This window comes from Mus caroli, unplaced genomic scaffold (genome assembly GCF_978045245.1).
Source record: "Mus caroli unplaced genomic scaffold, Mus_caroli_1 scaffold_6, whole genome shotgun sequence".
Taxonomy (NCBI): domain Eukaryota; kingdom Metazoa; phylum Chordata; class Mammalia; order Rodentia; family Muridae; genus Mus; species Mus caroli.
The window spans coordinates 95,594,506-95,622,211 of record NW_028227261.1 but is presented as its reverse complement, the minus strand read 5'-3'; the positions used below and the strand labels follow the sequence as shown (position 1 = coordinate 95,622,211).

Below are 27,706 nucleotides of genomic sequence, written 5' to 3'. Positions count from 1 at the left end.
GACGTGGACCGGGCTGCGGGGCCGAGCCCGGCGCCGAGGAGAGCCGCGGCCGCTGTGCTGGCAGAGCGGCGAGCGAGGCGGGGATGGCGGCGCGGCTAGCATTGCGCGGGGGACCCGGGGCTGCCGGCCAGCGCCCATGGCTGCTGCTGGCGCCGCTGCTGCTGGTTCCGCTGCTGGCGCGGCCCGCCGAGGCCCTGGTGGAAGGGCTGTACTGCGGCACGCGCGACTGCTACGAGGTGCTGGGCGTGAGCCGCTCGGCCAGCAAGGCGGAGATCGCGCGGGCCTACCGTCAGCTGGCCCGGCGCTACCACCCAGATCGCTACCGGCCCGAGCCCGGGGACGGCCCCGGGGGCGCGCCGCCGAGCGCCGAGGCTTTCCTGCTAGTGGCGACCGCCTACGAGACGCTCAAGGTGAGGCTCGCGGGCGCAGATGGGTGGCTGGGGATTTGGGTCTCCTAGCCGGGTGATCAGGTCCTCTACGACCCCAGCACACTGCTGCCGCCTGGACTTTTAGGAGGTCCACGTTTCCCACGTGGCCGTGGAATGAGCCACCTCGGCCCGTTAGCCAGCATGGCCACCTCCTCGAGGACAGTTTTGGAGGACAGACAGTTCTGTTTTTGGACAGTTGTTATGCAAAGCTTTGCACTTATTTTATTTTTGGTGTAAAAAGCATTCTGATAACTTGAGGTGCATGCTCGGAAAGCAGGGTGATTGTCAGTGCTAGAATCTGAGATAGGACAAAGAACAGAAAAGTCTGAAATACTGAGTATTAACAACTGATCATGCCAATTTGATAGGACAGAAGTTTGGCCTCTGGGATAGTGTCAATGATGGCATTTATCTAGAACTAGAAACACACACACAAACAGCGAACTATCTATCAGTCCGAAGACTGGACTATGACTTTTGGTTCTGACAACTCCCGAGTGACCTTGGATAGTTGTTTCTGACTTGGGGGGGGGGGGAGATTGAGAATTACTAGTAGGAAAAAAATTTTGGACGTGTGTAGTGATCTGACAAAGGTTTTATTGCCTGCTGTACATGTAGGAAGATTTAGCCTGACACCCTTTTCTTTGTTTACTGTAGTATATGTAAAAAAACCAAAAAACACCTGTTATGTCATGCTTGAGGGAGGTATTTCTGTTTCAAAGAGCCCCATCTGAAGACTGTAGCATCAGTCATAGCTGTGTTTCCATCATAGGTGTCTCTTTCCTAGGTTTTTGTTGTTGTTTTGTTTTCCAGCCTCCTTGTAATGGCTACTTTGGATAGCTGTATTATCATTAACGGTGGAATAGTCTTCCAGAATAGCTTTATAGAGTTGACAATTCGGAGTCAAATTCCCTTTCTTTCAGGCTTAGAGCAGTTTGCTGTTTGGAGCTATTAAGAGTGTGCTTCACTGACTAAATTCCCACCAGCTAGTGAGAATACAGTTTTTGTTGGCACTCGGTTGAGGTATGGGCGAGCAGTTAGAAAGAAATTTGAAGGCTTAGTCCCCGTTATTAGAGGGATGAGTGACTGAGAGAACAGGCTTAAAAAAAAAAAAAACAGAAAGAACTTGTTCCCCCTGGACCGCGCAGCACGTGAACCCCAAACTGTTTGCTGAGGAACGCGTGGTTCTATGCTGCCCGACCTTTCAAGGGCCTCGAGGTGCACTGGGGGCTCTGCTGAGAGAGCATCTGGGACAGATAGGAGCAGAAGCGCTGGCAACTGTCGCCTTCGCCTAGGTTTTGTGGGGCAAGAGATGGGTGGGTAGGTTTGGCGGGGGAATGGTAAGGGTTTGGCTGGTGGATGGTAAGGGTGTTCATAAGAACTTTGAGAACAAGTGCCAGGACTAAAGTGTAGTGACAGCAGATGACATTCTCAATGAAGTACTCCTAGGACTCAAAATAGTTATGCCATTTTCTTAGGGATACTGTTTCCCAAGCCCAATCTGGTTGTTTTGGATAGTTGCTTCTAAAGGTTTCTACTCTAAAGTTTAGAACTTATTTATCAGAAAATAAAAAAGCTAGGTAAAACAATGTGTCCACTCCAGACCAAGGGGCTTCTAGGCAGTTATAAAGTGTGTTGTCTGGCATGGTGGTGCACACCTTTAATCCCAGCATTTGGGACCCAGGGGCAGGTGGATCTCTGAGTTTGAGGCCAGCCTGTTCTACAAAGCAAGTTCCTGGATAACTGGGCTACACAGAGAAACCCTGTCTCCAAATACATACATACCACCACCAACCTTCCCCCTCTCCTCCCAAATGCCTAGAGTTTCTAGAGAAAGTAACATTTTACTTGACTCTGACAAGGTGTTTGTGGTAGCTCAGACTACTTCCCAGCAGGGAACTAGAAACTTGTGGAGAAGGCCCTGGGGAGCATTCTAGCCCCAGCTCCCAAGCCGAACCTACCGTCAAGACACAGCAGAACTCTGAAAATACCTGTTTGAAATTTAGATCTGAACATAGCTTCAGCTTCTCAATGGAGTACTGATAAGCTCGTCTCTGCTCATTATATTGCCTTCACCTGGAAAGGGACGTTAAAAGCTGTGGTGTCAAAGACAAATAGGTTGCCTGATGTGTGTTTCTGTCGTAATGGAGAACTGAGAAAGTTGCCTAAGAATGACACTTCTGAGTAATGCAAGGACTTAATAAAGATGCCATCCAGCTTGTAGGACGGGCTGATCTTCCAGTTATTCTACGGAGACCATGCAGATGTAATCACTGTTTGTTTGTAGCATATCTTTGGTGAGGAAGAAGGGTTTGTGGGGGAGAAGAAATGTAGATGAACTTTGCTAGGAACTGGTCAGGTAGACTGGTAGGGGAAATTGAGGTCCAGGGGCTCTGGACTCTAGGATAAAAAATGGCACCTGGAAGCCTGTCCCTAAATGTTGAGCATAAGTACATCTTCCACATGGGAACTGCATTTATGTTTGACGTCAGTGGACTTGTGGTTCTGGGGTTGTGTGCTCATATTGAGAGCAAGGGGAGCAAGGTGGGCTTTGTTTTTGTTTTGTTTTGTTTTTTGTTTTTGTATTAAAAATAAGTACAGCAACAGGACTTAAGTACAATTAATGAGACAAGAAGGTAAGACACGTGGTCATTACTAATTTAGGAACGAGTGATTCCGCCTGTGCACGAGGAGGGAAACCCAGAGAAGGGGTGGATGATGGAGGGCAAAGGCCGTCCACGTGCAGGTGCTATGCAAGGTTACACTTGGCTCCTGTTAGCAAGTCCGTTCTGGGTCACGACATGACTCCAGACAGTTGTGATCTCACACAGGGCTGTGTGAGTTAAGCCAGTGTGATGTGGTATGCTTTTATGGCTGTTGGGAATTGAGAGAAATCCTAGACTTTGGAAGAAAGTGGACTCACTGGCTCAGTCAGCGCCGAGTCTCCTGAGGTGGGACACTCTAGTCTGGCCATGGGAACTGCTGTGGCTATAGCACTTATCACACTGAGTGTAAATTTCAGGGACCCTTCTCTTGCACTAAACATGCCCCTTTGTCATGTGTATCCACGGGACCTAGCACAATGTCTGGCACATCAGATAGTGAATATTAGTTAAACTCTCATTTGGAGACAGTTGGGACAGGATGGAAATTAGATCTGTTCCCGCTGTTTGACACGGGTATGTGCAGCCTTCTTTGCTATTTGACTCAAACTGTGATTTTAGAGTAGTACAAATAATATGAACTGGACGGCTGGGAGTGAAGCAGCCTGCATGAGAGGAGACCTGTGCTTTCCACTTTCATTGTTTTTAGGGCTTTAAAATGAGAGCAAAAATAACTGTGAATGTAGGTAAAATTGGATTAAAAAACCAAAACCAGGAAATAGCACAGAGTAAGCAGATGCAGGAACAGCCAGAAAAGATTCAGTTAAAACAGTTATGGTCGGTAAGAGATGAAAACGTAGACGTGGACAACGTTTCACAACACGACAAGAACATAGGAAAGGTCACAGCAATATTCTGGTGTGAAGGTTATCTGATTAAAAGTTAGAGCGTGTAAAGAGATTAGATCTGTCTTGGAATGGAGGCTTCACCAGAACAATGCTTATTTTTCTTTTTATCAGTGGCTGAGGTGGCAGAACTCCTAGCACTTAGAGAGAATTTGGCAAAAGGAGGATCTTGCGCTCCCTGCCCTGTGCTCTGACTTACTGCAGGTTTCTTACTGAGATTTCTGACGGTCCTTTCCTGAGCTGACACACAAGGTGCTAGGGAGGAGGCAAGTGGAGGTACAGCTCTCTCTCCCTGTTTTTTGGTTTTGTTTTTAAACCAAGAATTGAATTTTGTATATGAGCTATATACCCATAACTTTTTCTTTTCTTTTCTTTCTTTCTTTTTCTTTTTCTTTTTTCTTTTTTTCCGAGATAAGGTCTTACTATGTAACTTTGGCTATCCTGGAACTCTATGCAGACCAGATTGGCCTTGAACTCACACAGATTCTACTACCTCTACCTCTTCATTAAAGGCTATGCCACTCTGCTGGTCTAGATTATTTATTTATTTTGGTTTGGCTTGGTTTAGGGTCAGGGCTTTCTATAGCTTAGGCTGGCTAACCTCAGACTCTCTTTGTAGCTGAGGATGACCTTGAACTCCTTATGCCTTGGCCTCCCAAGGGTTGGGTTTACAGGCTGTTCCATGACACATACCCATCTCTGTTTTTCAATTTTAATTTTTAAAAAATATTTAATTTTCAGCACTTGTGAGGCAGAGGTAGGTGGATCTCTGAGTTCCAGGACAGCCTGGTCTACAAAGTGAGTTCCAGGACAGCCAGGGCTACACAGAGAAACCCTGTCTCGAAAAACAAACAAACAAACAAAAACAAAAAACAAAAAAATTAATTTTGATGCAACATCCATCTAAGTTACTCAGGCCTTGAACTCACTGCATAGCCGAAAGATCTTTAACCTTATAATCAATCTTTCTTAGTCTTCCAAGTAGCTGAGATTACAGGTTTGAGGCCCCAGGGTCAGCTTGACTTTAAGCTTTTATTAAGAATAGACAGATACTTATTGTGTGGTCATGCTTTCCTACAGGTCGTATTTCAGTATGAGAAGGAAGCAGTAAATAAGCATGCCCTGTTAGCTAGGTCGGAAAGAAAGCCCCCACCGTTGACAGCAGAGGGCATTCCTGACAGAAGGAAAATGTAAGCAGCCCAAGTGCAGAATCACTTGAGTGTTCAAGGCTCCGGGACTGAAGTACCCCCCCTCCCCTCGCCCCCAGAGACTGTTTTAGGGAGGAAAAATTGGCTACACATTTTAACATTCCAAATCTTTACAGTCATGAAGATTTTAATCAGCAATTCATGGGAATTGGTAGAATTAGCTGGCTGTGCCTATGGGTTCTTCATTCAGGGATTCAGCCAAACTTAGATGCAAAATATCTGGAGGGGTGGAGAAATGTCTGGGGTTCTAGATGTAGCTCAGTCGGTAGACAGCCTGCATGCATGCATGAGGCCTTGGGTTTGATCTCTAGCACAGTAAGAACTTGGTGTAGTAGCACACACCTGGGAAGTTAAAAGACAGGAAGATCAGCAGTTCAAGGCCATCCTTCATTACACAAGAACTTTTAGGCTAGCCTGTGCTGCCTGAGACCCTGCCTCAAAATAAGTGTACTGCACATGCGCATGCTTAGCATTTCCATTGTATTAGGTATTGTTAAATGAGGACATAGGTTATATATAAACGTGTTGTTTTATATATGGGATTTTAGTATTTACTGAGACCATGGACTCAAAATGCCCCCTCCCCATTCACAACTGAAGCATGACTATCATGAAAATATGAAAATATCTACTGTAGTTATGATGGTAATAGACAGCCACATTAAGTAACCCTTACAGAGCAGTGTTTCCCAACCTTCCTACGCTTCGACCCTTTAATACAGTTCTTCATTTTGTGGTGACCCCAACCATAAAATTATTTCTTTACTACTTCATAACTGTAACTTTGCTACTGTTATGAATTGTAATGTAAATATCTGATACACAAGGTATCTGATATGTGACCAGCAGGGTCAAGACCCACAGGTTGAGAACTACTGCTATAGATCATAGCCTGAAGGTGGTTTTAATTTCCCATGTCTGCTTGGATGGAGCATGAGTACCCGCAACACTTGTAAGGACTGTGAGGCCCTGCCTGTGGTTAGTCGCAAGGTGTGATGTGGTTGGTGACTTCCCATGGGGTGGGAAAGGCGTGATAGCATTTGTACTACATTTACTTTCAGTTCTGAAACTAGAACAGAACTTCTCTTACTTCCCTTAACTCGGGTCATTGTTGCCCACTCTGTCTGAGGCTGATGTGTATACCAGATGCTTAATTCTGATGTGTCCGAGTGCGACCTTGTCAGCTGCTAATCAAAGCACTTGATCAACCCTAACATGATATAATTTTAGTCAAGAACTGACTACTTGACAAACTAACCCCAGTTGCTCAGGCTGAATCCCGGACCTCATGTATACTAGCAAGTATCCCTCCACTGATCTCTGTTCCTGGCCCCAGTAGTTGGCATTGAGGGAGTGCTGGGATAGAAAGAAGAGTGCAAAGGCCTTTACTGAGGTTTTTGTAACCTTCTTTTCATAGATCTATTTCTTGATTCTATATTCTAGACCTGTAGAAGATTCAGACTTAGTTTGGGGTTAGATGATGAACAGCCTGCTCCCCTCTTCCCCTTTTGAGATAGTCATTATGGAGCTGAAGAGGTGTCCTCGAGCTTCTTTCTGAGCCTTCTGCTTCCTCCTCAGAAGTACTAGCACTATAGTGCTGCACCACTGAGCCTGCTTCTTCTTAGATCCGTTATTGTTGTTGTTGTTGTATAGTGTTTGTGGTCTTCCCTTTACCCACTGAGAGCCAGCTCCCCAGGCCGGGTTTTGTGCAATGCTAGGAGTCAAATGCCATATTTTGAGCAGCACTGCCAACTGAACTGGGCCCTCAGCTCAACTCTTTAAGCTTTGTTCAAAAGTTTGAACTTGATAGTTTGAGTAGTTACAATAGGTTTTAAGATGGAAAAATAACACAGTCTTACATTCATTTCAGAGAGCAGCTCAAGGAAAGTGCTGAGATGTGTTAGGGGATATGGGCCTGCAGGCATAGGTAGGCGTTGCTTTGTGGCCAAGCCATTTCTTATGGAAGCAGCTCTCCTGAGCAGTGACTGACTTAGCAGCCTGGAGCCAGCAGCATAGCGCACTGTGGGGTCAAAGCACTGGGATTAACTGTCCAGCTTCACTGTAGCTACTGCACAGGGCTCCAATCTTCTGATCCTTGGTTTGTGACTTGGTTGTCAGGGAAAATGTTCTCCAGGAGTTGAGCATCATTGTGTATCTCTTTGTGTGTTAAGGAAATTAGAAAGTATATTTACAGCAGAGGCTGAGCAGAGTCCTCAGCCCCTAATTTCTTGCAATGCTCAATAAATCTATTCCACTTCAGTGTCCTTTTTAAAGAGTTTTGCAAAAAAAAAAAAAAAAAAAAAAACCAAAAAACAAAAAAAACCTGTGGCAGGCTTCGTATCTGTAATCCCCCTGTCTCAGTCTTCAGTCACCGGAATTTCAGATGCTGCTGCTCCTCTGCTCTTTCTAGCCATGGTTTCCAATGATTACTTAGTTTTTTCCAGTTGTTGTTTTTATTATTAATTATTTTTTGGTGCTGGTGATTAAACTGAAGGCTTTGAGTATGCTCAGCAAGGACTCTACTATGGAACTACACACTGAACCTTCTTAATAAAATTTTAAGTCTTTTCATCCCTATGCTCTGGGCTTTACTTTTTCTTAGGCTTCTGTCTTTGTGTATTCTTTTCTATTTTTAAGCCCTTTGGGTTTTGGGGTGTGTGTGTATGTGAACAGATGCATGAGTAACGTGTATGGATGCACACGTGTGGTACGTGTACACACATGTCTGAGTGATGTGGAAGCCGAGGGTTTTACGTTAATGTTAGGTTCCTTCCTTCCTTAATCACTTTGCAATTTTTTGTTGTCTTTTCTTCGAGACAGGGTTTCTCTGTGTGGCCCTGGCTGTCCTAGAACTCACTCTGTAGAATAAGCTGGTCTTGAACTCACAGAGATCTACTTCTTTTGCTTCCTGCTTGCTGAGTGGTGGGATTAAAGGAGTGTGCCACCACCATCTGGTATGCTCTTTACCTTATTTTCTGAGACAAGGCCTCTTCCTGAACCTGAAGCAAGTTGATTTAAATCCAGCCAGCTTGCTGGAGCTTCCCTGCTCTGGCTCCACATCCTGTGCATCAGGACTACAGAGCCCTGCGTGCTCACCCACTCCTCTTGTGGTTGTGGTCCTCATGTTTGTACAGCACAGGCCCTGCTCACTGAGCCGTCTCCCCGGGCCTTCTGAGCTCCTTCAACTACATCGCTCTTTTGACTTTTAAGTGTTGGCTCCCACTCCTGCCTGTTTTGCCAGCTTAGTGTTTCAACAGCCTCTTATCTGTAGCACAAGTAGTTTTACTATCTCTGTTAAAGACTAAACTTTAAAAGAGAATGCTGTTTTTCACACAGGTACCAAAGGAGTATATGTCAGAGATTGTGGTCTTATTAATTGATGAGAAAACCTATGAGATACTGACATCATTCAACAGAGAAAAACTGTGGCACATTTTAAGTCTGATAGGGATTGCTGATGTGCTGTTAAGGTAGTACTCAGTTGCCTCTCACTGGACACAGTTTTCCTTACTGAGAACACAGATTATTAGCATTATTACCAGGTTTTCACAAGTTACTACTGTCTTGGAATTTTAAAGAGGCTACTCGTAAACAAAGCACATCTCTCCAAAGTAGTAAATAAACGAGCCCTGGGGGCTCCAGAGAGTACAAGTATACCCAGTCATTTTCTCCTTCCCATTTCCCCTAATCTCCAGGCCTGCTCCCTAGTCCTTCATTCTTACGTGGGTCACATATTATATATAATTAGAAGCATCAACATCATGTTCAGTATCTCCTTAGATTTGTTTGTTTGCTTGTTTGTTTCGATTGGTTTTTATTTTTATTTTTATTTTAGACAGGTTCTCTCTACACAGCCTTGGCTGTCCTGGAACTCACTGTGTAGTCCAGGCTGGCCTCGAGCTCACAGACATCCACCTGCCTCTGCCTCTTGAGTGCTGGGATTACACTGGGCTCCTTTGATTGTTTTATATCCTTTTAACTACAAGCCCTCCATATTCTACGTAATCACTAAAAGCTATTCCTTATTGGGGTTTTTTTTTGCATTTTTTTCAGACTATTGCAGCAGAAATGTCTTGAAAATAACCAGCTATACTTCTTGCAGTTGTCCTCATACTGTGAAACATTTCACTTTTGAGCATCAGAGACAATAACTAACTCTAGTCTTGCTTTCTAGTTCTTTGCTACTGCTTCCTAAATATCCCCATTGCTCCCCTGTTCAGAGCTTCCGTACCTTAGCTCTTGGTTCTGATGCTTGCAACAGGTTCCAACACTTCTTACCCACTTTAAAGACCCAGTTCTTACCTCGCTTCATCTCTCTGTGAACCTCACTGCCTGTAGACCCGGGCAGAGTTCCTCAGTTCTTTGGTAGCATAAAATTGTGCTTTTTGTTTGCTAGATTCGTCTAAAAGGAGAACTCTTGAGGCTAAGGCTGTATCTTGCTTGTGTTTTCATCTCCCCTGTGTCTAACTCAGGGCTAATCCCTTGTGTTTTGATTTGCAGAAGAGGAAGATTAAAAGCTCAGGTGGAGTACACACCTATACCATTAGCTGAAACAGAAAGAACAGGCTTGGGTTTGAGCTTGTCGAGCTGTGGCTGTTTATGTCACATTTAGAATATGCTCAAGACTGTTGAGAGTAGGAGAAGCCAGGGAAAGTAGATGTGTCACTTACACATCGACTGTTGGATCATGGACTCTGTAGAGACATTAGAATGAGGTAAGACAGGTCAGATAGTTGCCCTTGTGACTGACTAGGGGACAGGGAACAAGAAAGAACATAAAACTGATAGCAGTTAAGTTTTTTAATCCTTAGCAGATGTAATGACCTGGAAAAAAATGTAAGGGAACAAGTTTAATTTTTGAAGCATCATCGTGTATGTGTGTGTGTGTGTGTGTGTGTTAGTGAGCTCACATGAGTGTGTGTTAATAAGATTACTATGTATTTTGAAGAATGAACAAAATCTAATTACATTTACATATATTCTCAATTCCTGTCCTTTACCATCAGAAAATGCTTTCCCCATTCTGTATAGTAGAACATTTTGATGTAAAACTGTCTGTAGTATCTTACATTGCAATTCATGTTGATTGAAAGAAAGCAGTGCATACCTCATTTTAAGCTGAGGATGTCACGGTTTGCTCGGGGCGGGGGCGGTCATTTTCGAGAGAGGAGGAAGGCTTGGTGCTGCTCGGCTTGTGGGTTGCCTTTGCTCGCTTTTGATCTAGATATTGGTGGTTGTATTCCAGTCCTCCTGCATATGCCCAAGAGGATTGGGGATGGATGGACACCAGCAGACGCACCACTTACCTCTGTAGACATTAGAAGCCAGGAATGTATTGCCCTGCTTGTCGAGGCTCAGGACAGGAAGAAACAAGTATAAGTTTTGATTTTGGAAAGAAGTTGGAATCTCCTGACCCTGGGACCTTAAGATCCACAATATTGCTGAAAGAAAAAGTACTACCTTATTGAAAGGTAAGATATTAAACTGTTCGACATGTTTTAGCCACATTAGTGTACTTTCATAAACTGTAAAGTCAAGCAGTCACTTCTGTCAAGCTGACATTTTTGTGATGTAACACTCATCCAGCCTTGCTGGTGAGCTGCAGACCTGTGTGGCTGGAGAAAGATGTAGAAGGAGGAGACCTTAAAACACCTCTCTCGGCTTTGAAATGACACACTGACTGCCAGGCACTGAGCTAGGCCCTGGCTCTATAGAGATTAATGAACACCCTACCACTTCCCTCCTAAGAAATTCCCACTCAAGGATAAGAAACCCTAATGACTACAATGTGATAAGTGCTATAATAAATAGGAACTCGGTGTAATGGAGTGTTCCCGGGGTGAGGCAGGGTAACTCAGCAGTGGAGCACCTGCCTAGCGTGCTCAACTGTCTAGCGTGCTCAACAGCCTGGCTTCCGTCCTCATCACCACAGAAAGCTGTTTGAGGTAGCAGCACTCATGACTTTCAGTAGCTCATAAGGCTAACAAAAGGAATAAGCTTTAATTTAGAGAGTGTTAAATGTTCAGACATGAGAAAACACATGGCATTGGAAGAGTGTACCAAAACCAGAAATTGCTGTCTGTCTGCTGTGGTAAGAGCTGGGTAGGTGAGTTGGGACTGGTGTGGAGCCTTGTTGCATGCCAGGGAAATTTAAATCTGATCGTGAGGAAACGTTCATATGAGAAACCTAGGAACCTCATTTCTAAGATGTTTTATCGGGAAAGCTATTGCATTAATAATGGACCTTAGTTCTCTAGTATGGTCCCCTAAAAGAAAGCTAAGCCTTCTTGTTCTGTCTTTGCCTATTTGTTCTTGTTAGCTGTGTGTCTTAAACGTTGTAGGTTACTGAAAAATAGGATTTTTACCCCTGTCTATTGAGAGAACTTTGTACCAACTTTCAATATTTTTTAAATTGCATGAATGCTTTTGCTCAAAGATTATTTTCATTTTGTAGAAGAACAAAAAGGCTTTGTAGCGAGAGTTAAGTAAGATGAATAAATGATACAGAGATGAATAAATGATACAGCTCAGAGGTGGCCAGCGCTTGGCTCTCTAAAACCAGACAGGCACATGCAGTTGTGGTGCCCCTTAGAGAAAGACACCATCCTAAGACAAGTTAGTTTTGGCCCTGTGACCTTTTCTAGTGTTGTGTAGTGTCAGGCCTTAGGAAGCTCAGAATAGACCTGGGGAGAGGTGGACACTAGGTGAGCATGGTCACTGCTGGAACTTTGGCCACTACGCTCTCAGGAGTCCAGTACCTGGAGTCATAAGAAGATGGTGACCCTGGGGAAGGTCTGGATGTAATGCCTTAGCAAGAGTGGCATATGTGTTCCATGGAATGTGAACGTCACTTAGAGAGGAGGAGAAAGAAGAGTGACTAGCCACACACATTGGTGTCCATATACCAGGTTTCAAAGACCTTGCTCTATGCTTCAACTAGGAGTGCAACAACCCAACAGCTGGACAGAGGGCTCTGGAGAATGTTGGCAGAGGGTGGCTGGAATCTGATTTCAGTGTAGTTGGAGCACAAAGATTCTTGCTTGGATGCAGTGCAGAAAGTATGTCAGGATTGAAAACTTGGGTTAAAATCAAGTTTCAGGCCTAATGGGGACATTTCTATAAAATTAGCCACCAGAACCAAAAACATGGTGGGAGAAGAGGGAAATTCTATAAAGATATCTTAAAGTATCAAGTGAGACACCTCAAGAGATGTGCTCAGAGCTGCCTGTGTGACTGCTGTAGAGATGGCCCCTTCCTAGGTTAGGAGTTGCTGACTCGGTAAGGAATAGTGCCTTGATGGCAGAGCCTGCAATGAGAAAACCCTTTGACATGAGAATGTACATGCGTGAATTTGAAGACTTCATCAGCCCGATCCCACTCTTGCTTATACGTAACAGACAGTTCTTATCCTGGCCCTCCACATGGTGTCAGACAGCACTTAAAGGTACCTGTGACTACTCAACACTAGCGTTCCTACACTAGCGAGACTTAAAATATTTTAAGTATGATAAATGTGGGATAACTTTTATTGAGCACTCTTACTAAAGTTCAGAGGTTAAAAAAAAAAGATTTATTTAATATATTTGAGTGCTCTATATGCATGCCAGAAGAGGGCACCAGACCCTATTATAGTTACAACCCATGATGGTTGTAAGCCACCATGTAGTTGCTGGGAATTGAACTCAGGACCCCTGGAAGAGCAGGCAGTGTTCTTAACCACTGAGCCATCTCTCCAGCCTTAAGTTCAGAGGGTTTTTTTGTTTGTTTGTTTTTATAGAAAATAACACATGATGATTTTAGTAAACACAGGGAAGATTTTATCATTAGCCAACTTGTTATTTTAATTATAAGAAGATAGATATTGCAGGACTCAAAAGGAGACAAGCCCTAAACAGACCCAGGGCATGTGCCCATAGTGACAAGGCACTCAGTACCGCTTGATGGATGAGCAGTTTAAACTAGAAGGGCACCTCTCAGGTTATTATCGTTATTTTGCAATGATTTCTATTACACACCATATAGAAAACTTTGAAAAGACTTTGACTTTGTCTTAGTCTTTACCATTTTTGTAAAATAGGACAAGTTGAAAATTAGGTTTCTTTTGAGATAAAACTGAATCTTACCCAAGGTAGCTCAATAAAATGTTTATCTGTTAGATACTGACTACATAAGAAAATTTTAAGAGGTGTTTACTGTGATGGGAGATGCTGAGGGAATTGGAAGTGCTTGCTCTGTGTAAGCATGAGGCCCTGAGGTAAGATGCCCAGAGCCCACGTAAGCAGGCTGTGGTGCTGTGTGCCTGTAAACCCAGGCTTCAGGCTTCTCCCACTGTAGAAGGAAGTGAGATGGAAGGGAGAGATGGAAGAATCCTGCAAGCATGCAGGTCATCGAGCTTGGTGAACACAGCAGTGAACAGGAAGAGTCTGTCTCAAACAAGGTGGCAAGTACGGACTGCCACTGGATGCTGTCCTCTGACGGCCACACCTGCTGTGGCACTCACATGCCTGTACTCACACACACAAACCTGTGTCCATGCAAACCCACACACATCATAAACAAAGAAAAAGAAGTACATGCATCCCTAAAACATCTCAGAATTCTTTATCTATATGAATAAGAGAGATAGGTTACCTTATCTGTGAGGTGGCTCTGTCACTGTTTTATGAGAGTAAGGACTGCACAGCTTCAAGGGGACTGTGCAGTGTCTTCTGATATCAGAGCAGCCATGGGGAAGATTAGGCAGGCGGTATCTTTTTTACAAAGAAAGAATGAAGCTCAGAGAAAGGCCACAAATCTAGACTTTGACCTTTGTGTTATCTCAGAGATGTCTCAGTGTTCTAGAGATGGTTAGGTACAGACTGGCTTTACCTGGTTTTTCTCTTTATCATTGCTTTCAGCAGAAAACTTTCTAGGCAAAGCTGGAACCTGATTGTGAATATAAATAGTAGATGAGCCATATTTTCTTTCTGTGGTTTATGAGCAAGTGTCAGAATGTCCTGAAGTTACAGGAACTTTGTATTGTATTATAGCATTAGCTGAAGGCTATTTGTTGTTAAAATGTTAGGGTTTCCAAGAATACTAATAATTCTAAAGAATTTGGGGAATGCTTTTATTCTGTCTTTATATCTAACATAAAGTTGGTATACATGCCTCTAAGAGTATTGGAAAGTTTTTTGACTTGATATTTTATTAAAGTTAACAGATTACAGACTGAGGCTCTTAATGCAATGCCATGTAACGTCGCATCTCCTTCACTTCCCAGGATGAAGAAACACGGAAGGATTATGACTACATGCTGGATCATCCAGAAGAATACTATAGCCATTACTACCACTACTACAGCAGGCGCCTGGCCCCAAAAGTGGACGTTAGGGTGGTGATTTTGGTCAGTGTGTGTGCCATTTCAATGTTTCAGGTGTGTATTCGTGAATATATATAGTTCTGTGTATAAATATATTTTTGTTGCCTAGTGCCATAAATCTGTATTATAAATATACTTTGTAAATTGGTTTCCAGTTGAGATTTGGGGTTTTTTTTGGATTTTTTCATTGTACATATTCATTATGCATTGTGCTGTACCACATGATGCATCTCTTCACACACGTGTGTTACGTATGCACACACGTGTGTTATGCATGCGCACACCCTCTTCCAGGCCCCTAGCAGGAGAGGCTTTGTCATCAGGGAGTCTAAGGAACTAGTGGTGACTAGTCTACCAGTTGTTTTTCTATTGCTGTGATAAAATACCAGGACAAAAATAACTTGGAGAAGGAAGAATTAACTGTGGCCTACAGTTCCAGAGGGAGTCCCTCACAGTGAGGAGGCATGGTAGCAGGTGGCCCGAGGAGGAAGCCGGCTGCTGACTTTCACCACAGTTCATCATGGCAAAGTGGAGCGAGGCTACACACTCTCAAAGCCCACCCCCAGGCTTGCACTTCTCTAGTACAGCTCCACACCTAGATGTGTCAGACGCTCCCAAACAGGGCCACCAGACACTTGAAGTTACAGGGACAGTTTCCATTCAGACCGCCTCAAATATTGCATACTGTAAAACAAACAAACAAGAAACATTTTTTCTCTTCTCCCTCCTAAGAGTATTTGGCTACCACTTAACAGCCAGATCATATCATCGCCTTTATAGGACTTTTCAGTGATTTCTCTTAAACTTGGGAAAAGTTAAGAACACCTTGACCTTGGCCTAATAAGGCTGGCTTCCCATTGGCTGATGCTAGCGCACTCCCAAACATCGCACACAGTCCTGCATCCCCGGAGGAGCCGCTACTCACATTCAAGGAGATAGAGGAACTCTCGGTGTGGTTCTAAACTACCACAGAGTCCGAGTCCAGCCTGGAGTGATGTCTTAAGCTAACCACGCCTATCGTGCGCTCGTCTGGAGGGAGAGGGTTCCTCAGGAAGAAAACAGTCAGCAACTTTGAGAACTACTTTGAGTTTTGAAAAGGCTTTATTCTTATGTGTATCTGTGTTTGCCTGCACGTATGCAGGCGTGTGAAACCACCAGTATGCCTAGTGTCTGTGGAGGCCAGGAGAGGGTGTCAGATTTCCTGCAATTGGAGTTACAGGCGGTTGTATGTATCCGTTTGGGCTTCTTATATGTCTGCCTCAGTTCCCGAATCATGACACGGAGACTTATGAATTATTAGTGCCCAGGCTTGCTCCCTAACAGGCTCCTAAGTGAGTTAACCCATTTATACAATCGCATGTCTGCAGCATGGCTGCTTCCCTCTCTCTCCTCAGGTTCATACGTCCAACTTTCTCTGAGTGTTGAATCTTCCGATTCTGACTATCTCCCAGAGTTCCAATCTCTCTCTCGGAACTCCCACTTTCTGCTTCCTGCCTTTTGCTAATAGGCTATCAGCTTTTTATTGACAGGTGTTACTTCCACTCAGTACACGAGACATTCTCCTTATAGTTGTGCGAGCTGGAAAACAAACGGAGGTGTTCTGCAAGGAGATAATGTGTTCTTAATCTTTGAGCTTTCTCTCTAGCCCTGGAGATTGCTTCTCTAGGTTAACTGCTAGAAACAATATTCGGTTTATATACAAAAAATTCTTATTAAACACCGAGGTGGTATATTTCAACTACTAGCATTTGTAGAAGTATTGCCCTCCTCTTCTTCCTGCTGTTTCTGGTAGATCCCAGGGTGTTACTCGTGTGGGAACTGAACCATGTGTGTGCTGTATGAGAGCCAAATGCGTAGAGTTCAAATATACTTGAGTCTTTGTTTTAGAATATGGTAAGCATTCCTGTCAGACGTGTAGATGGTTTAAGAAAGAGAAAAAGTAATAGTTTCCTGAGATCACACCCTGTCCAGTTTTAAACCAATGTCTTACTAGCTATTATGCAGTTTAATCTTCCTCTGGTAGGCCAAGGGAAGGGAGGTGTTTTACTAATGAAGATCTTCCAGGTCACTGTTGTTTCTGGTTTTCCGAGATAGGTTGTTTCTACTTTGCCCTGGTTGGTCTCCAGCTCCTGATCCACCTGCCCCCCTGCCAAGGGCTGGGGCTAGAGCAGGAGACAGCACACCTGACTGAGGTTCCCGCTTTCTGTCAGCTGGGTTTCTTGGGGCATTCACAGGGATTTCTGTTGTGGCTTTCTTTTGATGAGTTTTGCTAGTAAAGTGACTTATTTTTATATATTTTATGTTCTAGTATTTCAGCTGGTGGAATAGTTACAATAAAGCAATCAGCTACCTAGCCACAGTGCCCAAGTACCGCATCCAGGCAACAGAAATCGCCAAGGAGCAGGGACTGCTCAGAAAAGCCAAAGAAAAAGGGAAAAACAAGAAGTCCAAAGAAGAAATCCGTGATGAGGAGGAGAACATCATAAAGAACATTATAAAAAGTAAAATAGACATAAAGGGGGGCTACCAGAAACCCCAAGTTCGGGACCTCCTCTTGTTTCAGGTCATCCTCGCCCCTGTTCACCTGTGCTCTTATATAGCCTGGTATTGTAGGTGGATCTATAACTTTAACATCAAAGGCAAAGAGTATGGGGAGGAAGAGAGACTATACATTATCCGTAAGTCTATGAAGATGTCCCAGTCTCAGTTTGACAGCCTGGAGGACCATCAGAAAGAAATGTTTCTCAAGCGGGAGCTCTGGATAAAGGAGAATTACGAGGTGAGTGCCAGTGGCTGCCCCCAGCACGTGGTCTCTGTCACTTCAGAAGTCCCAGAGTTCAAAGATGACTGCAGCTCCTACTTTTATTGAAAAAGTGGCTGTGTTTTATAGTGGGACAATGGGTATTTAACGTAAATTTGGTTTTTTGCTTTTTCTTTTTTAAAGCAGTACTTAAAACATACTAATCAGGTAATCCTGGTGAAAAACTAAGAGTAATCTAGCTGTCAGATTGCAGTGCAGTGCCTGTGCACGGGATCTAGCTGTCAGATTGCAGTGCAGAGGTGTGTCCATGGGATCTAGCTGTCAGATTGCAGTGCAGTGCCTGTGCACAGGATCTAGCTGTCAGATTGCAGTGCAGAGGTGTGTCCATGGGATCTAGCTGTCAGATTGCAGTGCAGTGCCTGTGCACGGGATCTAGCTGTCAGATTGCAGTGCAGTGGTGTGTCCATGGGATCTAGCTGTCAGATTGCAGTGCAGTGACCTGTGAACGGGATCTAGCTGTCAGATCGCAGTGCAGTGCCTGTGCACAGGATCTAGCTGTCAGATTGCAGTGCAGTACCTGTGCACGGGATCTAACTGTCAGATTGCAGTGCAGTGGTGTGTCGATGGGATCTAGCTGTCAGATTGCAGTGCAGTGGTGTGTCGGTGGGATCTAGCTGTCAGATTGCAGTGCAGTGGCCTGTGCACAGGATCTAACTGTCAGATTGCAGTGCAATGGCTTGTGCACGGGATCTGTCAGATTGCAGTGCAGTGGCCTGTGCACGGGCGGTTTTGGTAATTTCTGTTCTTTGCACTAATTAAATTTTTCCTTTCCAAAAAGGAAAACAGAAAAAGAAGGAAAAAAAAAAAAGAAATTTTGTTAAAATAGATCTTCTGAATAGTACTGCCGCATTTTGGAATGTTATTTGCTTTCAATTCAAATCAAGTTATTGTAATGCCTTTAAACCTGGGCCATTTTATCATTAAAAATTATTTTTCACTATTATCAGCTACAGAAGTTATTCAGAGGAGCTCAGCTATCTAGCCACAGTGCTGAAGGCTCCAGCAATTGCAGTGGCCTGTATTATGGAGACAGTGGTTGGCTAATGTAAGAATATAAGCATTGAGCACACGAAAGATTCTCCAGCAATTTAAGAAACATTAGGTGTTGCATTCTTTGGTGGTCAGCTTCATTTTGTATGTAATGTTCAAGGTAGATTTTTATTGATAACAAAATTAGTAGAAGTTGTCAGATGTTTAGCAAGTAAATATATTCCTGTATATAAATTACCTAAAAATAGGAGGTAATGTACAACAATTTAGCTCTTAACACTATTTGAAGGGACGGGAAGCTCTTGGTCAGGTCCCTGCCTCACAGACATGACGGCTTCAGCTTGGGCTCTCAGAAACCGCATGAATTTGGTGAAGGCAAGTAGATCCTGGGTGCTCATTGGCCAGCCAGCCAGCCAAATCCGTGAGCTCTGGGCTCAGTGAGAGAGCCTGTTTTAAAGGCTGATGATGGCTGAAGGGCTGATGGAAAAACGTCCCATCAACTCTGCTTGCTCCACGTGCTCATAGCACACACACGCTCACCACCATCCACACGTGCACACACAACCACAGTACTTTGAGAGATTTTTGCTATAAACCCTGACTTTTCAGATCATTGTATTGGGCTGAATTATTATATTATGAGGTTTTATTGTTCATTGCTTACAATATTTGAAAACAATAATTTTTTAAAATGTGGCTATAAAACTGGCTGTAAGAAGTTTTTTGGTTGACTAAAGCTTTAATAAATAATTGATTCTTAACCTATGAGATTTATACAACCTTTTTTTGATAACTTTAGAGAAAAAAATACCTAATAATTATCTTTGAAAAGTAGATTTAAATTCAGTTTGGAGGCAAATGTATATATAAGGCCAATTTGTTCCTTGGTTAGGGAAAAAAAATGTTAATTCAGGCCAGGTCCAAGGATGGTATTTGCCTGTGTATAATCCTAGACATTAGAAGGGCTGAGACAGAGGATTATTAATTCAAAGCTAGTCTGAATTACTCAGCAAGCTCCAGGCCAGCCTGGGCTACATCGCAAGACCCCATCACAAAAAAAAAAACAAAAACAAACCGGAGAAATGGTAGCTCTGGTTTTTCTCACTGTGGATATTCAAGTACTTACTTTAGTGTTTGAGTCAGTCTCCAGGAAGCAGATCAACACGCTCACCTCCAGGTTTCCCTCTGTATCATAAAGTCATTTCGTGTTGTGTATGCTCACAGGTCTACAAGCAGGAACAAGAGGAAGAATTAAAGAAAAAATTGGCAAATGACCCTCGGTGGAAGCGCTACCGCAGGTGGATGAAGAATGAAGGGCCTGGACGGCTGACCTTTGTGGATGACTGAAGATGCTGAGGTGCTGCTGTGCCACACTCTAATTGTGACGTCACTTGCATAGCAGTTACTTGGGAAACACGCCTGCTGCTCTCAGCAGTAGCTAACGTTCAAAACATATGATTAAACAGAATAATGTAGAAATTTCTACTTTCCCTTAAAACTTTATACAGAAGACATTTATGATGGTTCAATTTTTATAATCTATTTGTGGATTTTGTTTAAAAAGATTTGACATGGGGACTTATTAGTTGCCATTTAAAATTTTTATATGTTTAGTTAAATTTGACATGAAATTTATTAGATACCATTTAAAACTTCTGTGTGAAGTGTTTCTTCTTCAAGAGTGTTTGCTTATGTTCTCATAATGCTAATTTTCCTCCTTTCCTGGTCTCTAGTTTTACAAAACAACAACAGAATAACGACAACAGCACTTGATCAGATTATTGTGTCTTTCTGGACACAGTTTCTCCAGGAGAACCATTCAGTAACATATTGTCCTTACTGTAGTCCTTACAGGTTTGAGCCTATTCAACGTATTCTCTAGGAGAGTATTCTAGAACCTCTGCACTTCCTGCCCAGTGATTCTACTCTTGATAAGATCAGAAACTCTCCAGGAGAGTGGGTTACATCATGTCCTTGTGGGATGTTTTCAATTACAGTCTCATTATAGGACTAACTGTTTTCTCAAACATTTCTGCAGAGGGGACCTTGTGAAAAGGTCTTTTATACCACCAACTTGCTGCTTCCCTCCTTCCCTCCCTCCCTCCCTCCCTCCCTCCCTTCCTCCCTCCAACCCTCCTTCCCTCCCTCCCTGCATTACTTCTGTGGTTAAACTGTAATGCACATGAGGGTCTTATGTGCATTTGCTCTAGAAAGAAGACAGGCAATGCTATGCTGCTGTCATCCTCTAGGGGATAAGTGTGTCTTTATACTTATGGAAGTGAACGTAAATGGCAGAATGGCTGAGTCAAACCTGATACTCTACCAAAGTACCATATATACTCATATACAGTGCTCTGTTCAAGATCTACCCTCCTGCTTCATATTAATAAAATGGTTGTGATGCATCATGCTGCCTGGTAGGCTATGTAAAGATTAACATATTGCTTTTGTGGCATATACTTTTAAAAGATTAGTGTAGCATAATAGCTATGAAGGATTTCTTTCTTTTTTTTCTTTTTCTTTTTTTCTTTTTTTTTGTTTTTTTTTTTTTGTTTGTTTGTTTGTTTGTTTTTAAAGCAGGGTTTCTCTGTGTAGCCCTGGCTGTCCTGGAACTCACTCTGTAGACCAGGCTGGCCTCGAAGTCAGAAATTCACCTGCCTCTGCCTCCCAAGTGCTGGGATTTATTTCTAAGTGAAGTACATTGATCCTTTTAAAAGCTCAGCCCAGGGACTGGGTAGCTTGGTTGATGAAGTGCTTCCTTGCAAACAGTGGGGACTGACTTTGCAGCCCTCCCCACACACATACCATCTCATGTAAAATATGCCAGGCAATGGTGGCCTGCTCATACTGAACCTGTCTTAGAAATCAAGGTGGAGAGCACCTGAAAATGACAATCAAGCCTGCCTTGTATGGTCCCCACATACACCCACACCCTTGTGTATCTGCACACACACACACACACAGGCACACAAAGCTCAGTCTAGATTACATGCATGAGTCTACCCTTGCCAATTAGCCAAAAGACTTAAGGTCAGTTATTCTAATGTGATTGAATAATTTCAATTGATAATTACAATAGAAGTTGACCAGGCTGTCAGTAGGACTCTTTGTAGCTCTGCACTTCTGAAATACTATAATTTTTAGAGTTCTGTAAACTGTAGTTGGAAATGTTTGTGTGTTCATTATTCTTTTTTTTTTTTTTTTTTTTCTTTTTTTGAGGCAGGGTTTCTCTTTGTAGCCCTGGCTGTTCTGGAACTCACTTTGTAGACCAGGCTGGCCTTGGTGTTCATTATTCTTTAGGGTTGTGGAGAATCAGTGTTAGCACCTGTCGCTCATTATTATCTAAGAACAAATTTATGTCATAAGGAACAGAAAGAGATGCCAGTACTAGTGTATCTCACCATTTTCCAAACATCTCTGATTGCCTGTATTTTTCTGGTACTCTGACAAACACCATGTCAGGAAGCAGTAGATAGAGGAAAGGACTTCTGTGGCTTACAGTGGCAGGTTACAGTCCATGACTCTGATGAAAGGCTAAAGCTCAAACACCTCGTAAAATCATAGCCACAAGAGTAAGGAAAGAATATATGGATCTTTGCCTCTCGTGTTGTTCAGCATTTCCTTGCTAGGGAATGGTGCTGCTGGCTGGGGCTTCCTACATCACTTATCAAGGTGATCCCCCAGACACACCCGCAGGCCAGCCTCAGTGAGGTTCTGTTCATGGTTAGTTTGAGGTCACCAGCTTGACAGTAAAGGCTGACTAGCACACCTCTTCATAAGGAGAAGAGAAATGTGTTCAGCCAGCGAAGACTCAGTCTATCTTTGGATAGTTTTTTGTCTGTCTGCTTTTATTTCTGTATTCTACTTCTAGAATTGTCCACTGAGGGCTGCTTATATGAGAGCTGGGGCACAGTCATTGCATGAGTCAAGGTGGACTCTACAGAAAGATGGAGGGTTTACCCCTTCCCTCTGTTCACTGTGCTTCAAATTCCCAGGATGAAGGAAAGAAAGGCCATTGCTTGCAATAATCACTGTACTTCACTGCACTCTTCCACCAAAATGAAATCTCTTCATTTTAGAGACACCCAAGAAGACTTGAGGCCCTTACAGCCCTGTTAGTGCAGGGAGGAGGGGGTGGGGCTGTCTGAGCATGGCTGTGGAGGGGTGGGGCTGTCAGAGCATGGCTGTTCATTGCTGCCTGTTTTTCATCGATTCATGTAATTGAAGTCTTTAAAATACCTTGTGGGTTTTATTCATATAAATGCCTTCCTTACAGTTTGCTATTAGTCCTTTCTTCATTGGTGTGTAATGAATTCTCCAGTTTCTATAAGTTGCATTCCTTCATGGATCAGTAAGATCAACATAGTAAAACTGGCTATCCCACCAAAAGCAATCCACGGATTCAAGGCAATCCTCATCAAAATTCTAACACAATTCTTTATAGACCTTGAAAGACAATACTCAGTTTCATATGGAAAACAAAGAACCCAGGATAGCTAAAACAATCCTAAGCAGTAACAGAACTTGTTGAGGTATCACCATGCCTGATTTCAGGCACCAGTACAGAGCTATAGTAATAAAAACCGCATGGTACTGGCATAAAATAGACATTGATTCACGGACACGTTAATCAATGGAATTGAACTGAAGACCTAGGCATAAATCCATACCTATGGACACCTCGTTTTTGGTAAAGAAGCCAGAAAGAGACAGTGGGGGTGGGGGGACGGCACCTTTAACAAATGGTGCTGGTTCAACTGGGTGTTTGCATGTAGAAAAATGCAAATAGGTCCCTATTTTCCCCCTGCACTGAAGTGCAAGTGGGTCAAAGATAACATAAAACCAGATACATTGAACTGATCGACGAGAAAGTGCGGATTACATATTCTTACAGGAGACAACTTCATTAACAGAACATTGATAGCACAAGCACCAAGGTCAACAATTAATAAATGGGACCTTATGGAACCGAAAAGCTTTTGTAAGGCAAAGGACACTGTCAATAGGACAAAACAGCAGCCTACAAAATGGGAAAAGATCTTCACCAACCCTATATCTTAAAGAGGAGTAATATCCAAACTATATTAAGAAGTCAAGAAACCAGACATTAACAAACCAAATAATCAAATTAAAAATGAGGTACAGATCTAAACAGAATCCTCAACAGGATTCTCAAATGGCTGAGAAACATTCAGCATCCTTAGGCATCAGGGAAATGCAAATCAAAACCACTCAGATTCCATCTTAAATCTGTCAGAAGGCTAAGATCAAAACCACAAAGTGGCAGCTCATGTTGGAAGGATGTGGAACAAGGGCAACACTTCCATCGAGGGTGGGAGTGCAAATTTACACAGCCGCTGTGTAAATCAATATGGCGGTTCTTCAGAATATTGGGAATTGTGCTACCTCAAGATCCAGTACCCACTTTTGGGCGTATACCCAAAGAACGTTCTATGTCACTACAAAGAGACTTGCTCAACTCTGTTCATGGCAGCTTTATTCGTAACAGCCAGAAGTAGAAACAACTTAGATGTCCCTCATCCAAAGAATGGGTAGAGAAAATGTGGCACATTAACACAATGGAGTATTACTCAGTTGTTTAAAATACAAAAACAAAAACAAAAAAACAGGACTGGGAAATTTGTAGGCAAATGGATGGAGCTAGAAAGAAAAAAAAAGTCATCTTGAGTGAGGTAACCCAGACCTCAAAAGACAGAACTCAAAAGACAAACATAGCATGTCCTTCAACATGGATGTTCGCTGTTAAGTAAACAATATGCTACAGTCCACGGACCCAGAAAGACTAGGTAACAAGTAGGGCTCAAGGGAGAATGTGTGAATCTCCCTGGGAAAGGGAACTAGGATAGAGTTTCCAGGTGGGAATGGTGACAGGAGGGGTCGTGATGGGAAGAGACAACTGGAGTCGGAGGGCATTTGGGCAGTGGTGGGGTGCGATATGGAAACAGTGCAGTGGAAATTCCCAGCATTCTACAAGGGTGGCCAACTTTTGTAACCAGGGAACTTCCCGTTGTGAGAATGGAACACCCAGCTACAAAGCCTGCAACCTACAATCCTATACTTGATTGCAAGATGTGTGGGGGCACAGAACTGTAGGAGTGGCCGACCAATGACTGGTCTAATTTCAGGCCCGTGCCTGACACTGCTGGATGGCCAGAAACTGAAGCTGGATAACCCAGAGACCTAGGATAGAAAACAAAATCAATAAAATGATTTTAATGATATTTTTCTATATTTATTGATCAGTGCCTCGCCCAGCTGTCACCAGAGAGGTTTCTTCCAGCAGCTGATGGGAACACATGAAGAACCCCCCCCCCAAAAAAAAAATTGGAGATGTCCATTAGGTTTCTCCCCTTGGAGCATAGGAAACCCTGCAGAAGATGTCAGGGAAAGAATTATAGGAGCTAGAGGGGACAAGGACACCTGGAGAACAGGGCCCACAGAATCAACTAAGCAGGGCTCATAGGGGCTCACAGAGACTGAAGTAGAGTCACAGAGCCTGCATGGGTCTGTGCTAGGTCCTCTGCATGTATGTTATGGTTGTTAGCTTGGTTTGTAGAACTCTTGACAGAATCACAGTGACTCTGACTATTTTGCCTACTTTGGTATTTTTTCTTCCTACTGGGTTGCTTCATCCAGCCTTGACATGAGGGTTTGTGCCTAGGCTCATGGTAACTTGTTAAGCTGTGTTTGGTCAATATCCCTGGGAGACTGAAGGGAAGCGGAGGAGCAGCTGATCTGGGGGAGAAGGGAGGTGGGGAGGTAAGTGGGGGAAGAGTGGATGGAGAGACAACTGTGGTTGGGATGTAATGTATAATAAAATAATGAAGTAATAATAATAAGTTGCAGCCTTATAACATCCATCAGACCTCCTGCCTGGAGTCTAAACACTCTGGTTGGCACAAAGGATTCTTTACAATTACATGGGGGAAAAAAAAAGCTTAGAGAGCTAACTAGTTGAGTCCTGTTGCATTTATGTTTCCTTTGGGTTTATTTTGGGGCGATGTGGGAGAGGCTATCGGTGAAACCTAGCTGCAGTGGAAGACCACAGTGTATTGGAGATGCCAGTACCATGGACTGATCATCAAGAACAGCAGCAGCAGTGGAGTGGATCAGCTAGAGCTTAGAGTGCTACAGAGGGCAGAGAAGTGAAGCAAGCCCTTTGGAGGAGCCCAGAAGATCATGTGTGGATCCCAGACACTGAAACAAGAGGCTGGAACATTGAAGACCTCAAGATGTTTGAGATGCCAGAGCCATGGGCTATCTCCTGAGGAAAACGGCTAACAGGGAGTGGAACCAGTCCTGGAAAAGAAGCTTGTTGTAGTTAACATGAAAGGGGAGTTGGAGATCTTAGACCTCTTTGACATCAGACACAGAGATGCAGAGTTTGGAGTTTGCCCAGCTGGTTTCCTGTCTTGCTTTGGGGAGTTACAGTTGGTTGATTGGATGAATCTCAGAAGAGACCTTGCACTTTGGACTTTTATCATTGTTAAGACTGTTATAGACTATGGGGGCTTTGGAAGTTGGTCTAAATGTATTTTGTATTATGCTATATTTAGGTATGGCCCCCATAGACTCATGTTTGAACAAACCTGTGGGGGCTAGGGAGTGGAATGTGACGGTTTGTATGTGATTGGCCCAGGGAATGGCACTATTAGAATGTGTGACCCTGTTGAAGTAGGTGTGCCCTTGTTGGAGTAGGAGTGTCACTGGGCTTTAAGACCCTCATCCTAGCTGCCTAGAAGCCAGTATTCTGCTAGCAGCTTTCAGATGGAGACGTAGAACTCTCATCTTTTCCTGCACTGTACCTGCCTGGATGCTGCCATGCTTTCACCTTGATGATAATGGACTGAACCTCTGAACCTGTAAGCCAGCCCCAATTAAATGTTGTCCTTTATAAGACTTGCCTTGGTCATGATGTCTGTTCACAGTAGTAAAACCCTAACTAAGACACACTCCAACCTTGGAAATAACTGTTTGAATGGAAGCCTACTTTGCTAAAAAGCAGCTGACATTGTGAATAGGACTGCTGGGGTGAGGTGTGGTGGCACGATAGGCAGAGGCAGGTAGATCTCTGAGTTTGAGGTCAGCCTAGTCCAAATATCAAGTTCCAGGGTAGCCAGAGCTACATAGACCCTTGTCAAAAACAAACCAACCCGGACTGTTGAAATAGGGTAAACTGCACACATGAAAGTTCTGTGGAAATCACATGTGAACCTCAGATCTAGTGACCGTAGAACATTGAATTAAACATGGTCTCCACGAGACTGAGGCACTGGGACAAGCCATGTCTGGATGAATTATAGTTAGTCTGATTGGCAAAATGTGACAGCTTTCTGTTATGTGTATGTGACAATGCCAAACTAGAACCTTGTTACTAATGCCCTTTTCTGGCTTCAAGCACTCATACACACAAGGAGGAGCACAGGAAAACATAGTTTTTAAAAAAAAACTATGACGAGAATATAGGAAATTTCAATATCAAGGTATTTAAAACATGCAAGATACCGTTTTTTGTCATTTAGATCAGAGGTTCTCAACCTATGGGTCATGACCCCTTTGGTGGTCAAGTGAACTTTTCCTAAGGGTCACCTAAGATCATCAGAAAACAGAAATATTTACACTGATTCATAACAGTAGCAAAATTACAGTTATGAAATAGCAATGAAAATAACTTTATGGTTGGTGGTCACCACAACTTGAAGAACTGTATTAAAAGACCGCAGCATTAGGAAGGCTGAGAACCATTGCCTTAGATAAAGAACAGCAATGCAGGTTGTAGAATAATTGTAGTATAAAAACAGACACCCATCATTCAGTGAGAAAATTGTTACTACACATCATGAAACACAATAGGAAAAGTTTAAAATGTTTACATTCTTTTGATCTTTTTTTAAATGAAAGATTATTGCTGGCCTTAATTCTAGCAAGGCAGACAGATCCCTGTGTTTGGGGTCAGCCTGGTCTACAGAGTGAGAAAGAGAGAGACAGAGACTTCTAAAATCCACATTATCTTTGTACTCAGTCACTCCTGCCTCAGCCTCTGAAGTCACTGAAGTCATGGGATCTCAGGCATGTGCTACCATGTTTGGCATAAATATTGGTACTCTTTGACCCATTCTTTCTATTTTTAGCATGCTGCCTAGGAAGTAGAGCAGAAAGCACAAGTTGTAGAGTTACTGTTGTATTAAGTAATAGGACAGTTGATTAATTATGATGCAGTTGTGCAATGCTATAGCTAAGAATAATTGCTTTAGAGCCTCTATGTTTTAATAGTTTATAGTCTCTTCTGTTGCTTTTTATAATATCTCAGATGTTTTTCCTTTATAAAAATCATTTTTCTCTCTGTTATTTGACTGGGTGTCTTAGTTT

General features: G+C 43.2%; 1 protein-coding gene across 1 annotated transcript; it reads left to right on the top strand.

Moving 5' to 3' along the window:
• Dnajc25 (DnaJ heat shock protein family (Hsp40) member C25) lies at positions 1 to 22,594 on the top strand. Its single transcript, XM_021160302.2, has 4 exons — positions 1 to 410; positions 14,407 to 14,559; positions 16,814 to 17,284; positions 19,541 to 22,594. The coding sequence occupies exons 1-4, from the start codon at positions 84 to 86 to the stop codon at positions 19,661 to 19,663; spliced, it is 1,074 nt and encodes a 357-aa protein (XP_021015961.1). The 5' UTR covers positions 1 to 83; the 3' UTR covers positions 19,664 to 22,594.
• Positions 22,595 to 27,706: the final 5,112 nt, after the last annotated feature.

Coding starts and splice junctions, on each gene's coding strand:
- Dnajc25 (XM_021160302.2), top strand. CDS start 84: ATGGCGGCGCGGCTAGCATTGCGCGGGGGACCCGGGGCTGCCGGCCAG. Junction 411..14,406: donor CCGCCTACGAGACGCTCAAG/GTGAGGCTCGCG, acceptor TTCACTTCCCAG/GATGAAGAAACACGGAAGGA. Junction 17,285..19,540: donor GGATAAAGGAGAATTACGAG/GTGAGTGCCAGT, acceptor GTATGCTCACAG/GTCTACAAGCAGGAACAAGA.